General features: G+C 36.5%; 1 protein-coding gene across 1 annotated transcript in view; it reads left to right on the forward strand.

The window, feature by feature from the left end:
- Positions 1 to 4,944, forward strand: part of LOC127192809 (1,4-alpha-glucan-branching enzyme-like) — a 28,095-nt gene extending 23,151 nt beyond the window's left edge. Inside the window, exon 4 of the mRNA XM_051150135.1 lies at positions 4,292 to 4,944. Coding sequence (XP_051006092.1) covers positions 4,292 to 4,348 — 57 coding nt within the window. The 3' untranslated portion in view covers positions 4,349 to 4,944. The remainder of the gene's footprint in view (positions 1 to 4,291) is intronic.
- Positions 4,945 to 6,000: the final 1,056 nt, after the last annotated feature.

A 6,000-nucleotide genomic window follows, 5' to 3' on the forward strand; every position in this document is an offset into this window, starting at 1 on the left:
TTTCCTTTGTCTGGTTCATAAATTCAAATTTCACAGCTTAAAGGCAAGTGCAGGGGCTACAAGGCCATGTGAATTGTACTTCCTTACAGCCACAGAGGCAAGGGCACTGATGACGACGTGACTGGGGCAGGAGGCTTGGCACTAATTACTGTGTCAGCTTGGCTCCTTCCCAACCTGAAGCTTGTTTGTGCCTACTCCAAACGTGGGGACTTGCAAGGGCTTTGGTTTAAATGGGCTATCTGACATAGGTGAATTTTCCATTGGCTCTCTTCTATAAATATTGGAAATAGAATTTAACAGTTAGAAGATGTCTTTGGCACTATCTATGGAAATGTTTACTTATTTTGAAACAAAGCACTCAGTCCTTCACGTCTAATTTCCTTGACATTTCTGGATTAACATACCCTATATAGAATCCTATATAGAATTACATAATAATATATAGTAATTAAATTAATAAATATAAATTATAATATTAACATATGTCACTTTTCTCCTGGCTTTTAATACAAAATCACAGCTAATTACGTTTTTTTCTTAGAAAGTGCTTTGTAAGCTGGTCTATTTTCCAGTAAAGAATATTTTCATCCCATCTATATTATATCTGAATAGGCCATCATTAAATTTAGTACTTTTTAATATATTTTGAAAGGTCCTGTGTAACATGCCTTTGTTTTTTTAAAATGTTGTTATTGCAAGTTTTAAACATCTTGCTTTTCAGAATTATGTAACTAATTTTGCAACTATTTTTGATCCCAAAGAAAAATGTCACATCGTAGCTGGCATAATGGATCGCTACTTGATCATGTGGTTTTGAGCGTCACTAGTGGTTACTATAGTAATTAAGACTCTTTGAGGTTGCCAAAATAGTTGCTAAATTAGCATGAGCATGCATGGGGCCCTCAGTAAATGTGGAGGGCTACTTCCTTTGGACTAGGTTACTCGATGGTTAGACAATGGAATTCATATATGTGTATCACATTGTCTCACTTTTTTCTTTTTGCGGTCCTCACTAAAATATGCGTAAGGCTGAAATTCTACTCAAATGTGTTTTACAGTACGTACAGTCTATAACATAGATGCTAAATCTTTTCTGTATGTGTGTCACAATATGTAAGTTACATTTAAACATACGTAATCATTTATGTTTAAATCTACTTCTATCAGGACCTCTCCTCTTACCGTACAGATCAAAGCCATTTTAGAATTTAAATAGTGAAAATAATAAAAAGTTACAGAAAAAAATGCATTAAGCTTCAGGGGCTCAAGATTGTTCATGTTTTTAATGATCTCATCATAAGGATTAACACTGATTATCTTCAGCCTTTAGTAAAACTGGCAGTCATTTTCTAAACACTAAGAAAAGTTGATTCATATACAAAGAAACCCCATGGAGAATAAAACTCAAATATTCGTAAGTAAAATGGAGAAAAGTTGCTTTCTTGTGGAAGATTTTTTTATGCTGCTTATAGCATAAAGGCTCCAGAGCAACACAAACGCATTGTGGTAACAGTCCACTAAGACCTGTAATTATGTAATATTCCGGTTAAAGATACTACATGATTACCAACCAAAGGATTTTGAACAGGTAGTATTGTTGTTTCTGAGTGTGAATGGAGTCGGGGCCGTAATGTTCCTCACACAACATTTTAAATTACTTATGCCAAACTGGAAAACTGAATGTATATAATGCAAACATCAAATATTTATATTCTCTTGTTGGCAGTTCTTAAATTTATACTACCTAAAAATATCAAAGGTTCCAAAGAGAACAAACCATTGTGTAAATGATAGTTGTTATCTGTATTCCATTATTATCACTATGAAGATATGAATCAAACAATAGCTACCGTAATTGTCTAGAATCCAAGTAAGAGATTGAGTGGACTTCTTCTGATGTATCACTGTACTGTATCTGAGAAGAACTGATCATTTCTCCCCAGCCTGACTAATCTGTCTCATTGCAACTTCTTCAGGAAACTTGGTTTGCCAGGTTCCTGCTGCCAGTATCATGTGAAACAATATTCTCAGGATGATTTTGCTGGAAAGGAATGTGAAATGTCTGGTTTATGATGCTAGGTCAAAGTTTAGGCTACTCTTCGATAATGGTTGTGACAGGACTCCTGTCTTACCTACTAGCCACACTTAGTAACAATGATCTTAACTGGTAGACCACAAACCTTTGATGTTGGCCCTTTAGAAGGACAGATTACTATCTACATTAGTACCAAGGATGCTTAAGGGAGGAAGTGAACCTGCCTGACTGCTGGTCCCTTTTGTTTTCCTCTGCTGTGCTTTGATAGGTTTCTTATGTCTGTTGCTTCATTTACAACCCCTTGGATTGGATTTTTCTGCATCCATGGAGTAGTCCTCCCTTATTCCTGGATATGTCCAGCTTCCCTCCATTGCAACCCTTTCCTACATCTTACCTTACATATCTGTGTCTTAGGCAGAAAGAATACACTGGATGAAATGAACTGCAACAGCAGTTACATTGTAATATGATTTAAAAGTCAATAGACATTAATACAGTGTGTAAATTATAGGTAAAAAGATTTTGGCACAGGGATAATTTATTTTTCCACCTGTAATAATGACAGAGATGTGACATTTATCAGTTTCAAAATACTTAATTGCAAACCAGATTGTGGCATTGTGTAAACAGTGACTATTGGTATTTGTGAAGTTTTTAATCAGGTGAATATTATTTTCCGGATCACTGTTACGTTAAGGAAAGAGTAGAAAAACTACCTCTAGCCATTGCTTTCATAGCATAATTTCATTTAATTGACGACTTTTTACCATGGACTGTGTTTTAATTTTTAAAACTAGCCAGCTCCTTTGGTCTCTCTGACTTCTTTTTTAAGCATAGTTGGAATTCTTTATTGTAGAACTTTTAGACAAAAATAGTGAGGCCATTTGCGAAGTTAAGGCACATTTGACATTACTTTTGTTTTTCTTCATAAAGCCATGTTTCTGTGGGTTTTATTTTGGTTGTAAACTATGAAAGGCCTCTTTAAAACTCTGTCATGTGTTCCTATAGAGATAACATAATGTAATATGGTGAAGTACTAACAAAGAGATGGAAAAAGTTCTTACAATGACATCAGTAATCTATTATTTTTATTAGTATTAGTTAAGTATTTTATATAGAAAGTAAATAAAATAAAAAATGAAGTACATCAGGAAATTATAATGCATTAGTTATAAATTTTATGAAGGTGATTTTATGAATAGCCACATTAGAGGGCTTTTGGAAGTGTGAACATGCCAGCTTACCATTGTTCTAACACTAGTTACTTTGCCTTTTTATTTTTTTTTTAATGCAGCCATTATTGGGACCCAGCTTCCTAAAAGAGCTCAACACCTGTGAGAAATCAGGAGATGCTTAAGCCCTGCCTCCCTAAAGCTCCCGATCATGTAGGAAGGATAGATATCTGGGAAGAAGAAAAAAAAAAAAAAAAGAACTAAAACAAAACCCACAAATGTGTGAAAAGGTTCAGGAGCCAAATGGCTGCTGTGATTTAAATGGAGTGGAGGACATCCCGTAGCTGGAACTGTCCTGGGAAACCTGGCCGTGGGGTCAGGCATGGTAAAGACCTGAGAGCTGTAGGAACCAGGCAAGCTAAGGGTGTAGAGTATGAGATACATCCTCGATGAGGTCCAAGGAGCTTAAAGACGCCTGTAGTGGGAGGCTGTGATGGAGCCCGTAAGAGCAGACTGCAGGTAGAAGAGAAGCAAGGAATGGGTGCGTCCTGTCTCTAAGAAAGAGCCCTTTATTTTGTTTGTTTTTCTATTTAGTTTGTTGCTGTTGTTATTATTGGGTTAATTTGAGACAAGGCGTTATACATTCCAATTTTTGCTCTTTGATTTTTTTTTTTTTTTTTTTGTTATGGTGAGATTACATAGTAGCTTAATGAAGAGCAATGTTATTTTGAGTACCCAACTGTTTCACTTATTTGTCCAATCACAACAACCTTGTGAGTTACATGCAGCCCTTGTGCAGCACCTAATAGTGAAATGTGGCTTAAGAGAACCATTTACCTCATTCCTGTGAGGAATTACATCTTTGTAAATAGTTTGGAGCCCTCTAGTGGCTGTTGTTGTAATAGCTTTAGATTGTTGCCAAAATGTTGAAACTGTGATCTTGAGCCTTCTGATGGCTGGTAAAGTTAGAAGAATCCCAGTGACCTTAGTCACATGCAATACTGCATGACGCCGACATCACTTTATTGTTATGACAGCACGGTCAGCATCTCTTTCAATTACACCGCTGTGCTTGCCTTGACAGGTGTACATTCCAAGTCGAGTGGCCCTCATCCTTCAAAACGTTGATCTGCCAAACTGAGGAGACCCAAACTCAGCCCATCTCATGCAGATGTGCTGCCTGATTCTCTTCGTCAAAGTGTTGATAGTGTGTAAGCTTTGCAAAACACGGCTGTCTAGCCACAACACCAGGCTGAAATTCACTGTTGGAACATGCAAATATATAAGTTGCTTCTGAAGTGGAAGGGAGGATTGCTTCAAATATTAGCAATGCATATTCAAAGCCATCCGAGAAATTAGGATTTGCAAATGAAGTGTACCATATAATACTTTTTAAATGTTACTTCACTGGCAAAATATCTGATTCTTTCATTTCAAATCTGAATTATTCATCAGGCATGCTTATTTTTGCTGTAGTAGGATATTTTTGTGAGATGACTATTTGGTGGCCTTATTTGTTCTAATATCTATTGGTCTGAATTATGAAGTACTGAGTTTGTTTCTCTGGGTTTTTTTTTTTTTCAAATTGTCTTTAGAAATAATGTGTTAAATATGTAGCAGTAATATAAAAATGAGAATCTTATAAAAGATAATATAATATTTTTACCTGTGCCTCATTTTGCATCATTTTGTCTTGTAATCTTCTGTCCATGTACTGTTCCGTAGATGCTGATATTTTAGGCTTCTAATGACTTGAAACGGTCATTGCAGTATTAGAAAATGTCATTCATTTCAATCAATAAAAAACTACCAAATTAGATTGGTAAATGTGCACTTATTTTGCTATTATAAGGAATGATTTACAATAAACATTACTGTGCTTTACCTCAACTCCGATACACTCTACATGCAGATTCACATTGGTATGATGGACTAGACAGCTAGTCAGTTTTCTTCTGGGGGAAAGCATTGTCCAACTTAAAAATCATGTTAACCGGGGTCCTAGATATGTCTCAGTGGCCTAGAGCCTCTTTGAAAGCAGGAAGACCTGTGCTCAGCAGTTCAGGAGATGGTTCCACGGTTAAGAACATGGCTGTCCCTGTAGAGGACCTAAGCTTAGTTCCCAGCACTGACATCAGAATGCTCACAACTGCCTGTGACTCTAGCTACAGCGTTTCCAGTACTATTTTCTGTCCTCCAAAAGTAATCAAATTCACACATGTAGGCAGATACACGTATTTAAAAGTAAAAATAAAACATTTAACAAAAGGCGATATAAGTTTGAAACCCTACCACTTACATTAAAGCTAGGAGTGACTGTGTACACCTATAACCCCGGCGTTGGGGAAAGATGACAGGCAAATCCCAGGAGCCTGCTGGCTAGCCATCCTTAGCAAAATAGTTGGTTTCATTAAATGAGAGACCCTGTCTCAAATGATAAAGTGAAGGATGGTAGAGAAAGGTTCCTAGCATTGTCTTCTGGCTTCTACATGCTTGATAACGGGCATGCTGTCATGCACATTAACAAACCCTACATAAGTATGTAATCAACACATATAGAATGTTTTAACTATGAAGAATGGATAAAGAAACTGTGGTACATTTACACTATGGAATAATACTCAGCTGTGAAAAACAAGGAAATCCCGAAATTTATGGACAAATAGATGGAACTAGAAACAATCACACTGAGTGAATTAACACAGAAGCAAAAAGACTCACATGGTATATTCTCACTTATAATTGGACACTAGCCCAACAGTGATGTCCCCTGAAAGTCTTCACTTAGCAGGA

Source organism: Acomys russatus, chromosome 8 (assembly GCF_903995435.1).
Source record: "Acomys russatus chromosome 8, mAcoRus1.1, whole genome shotgun sequence".
Classification (NCBI taxonomy): domain Eukaryota; kingdom Metazoa; phylum Chordata; class Mammalia; order Rodentia; family Muridae; genus Acomys; species Acomys russatus.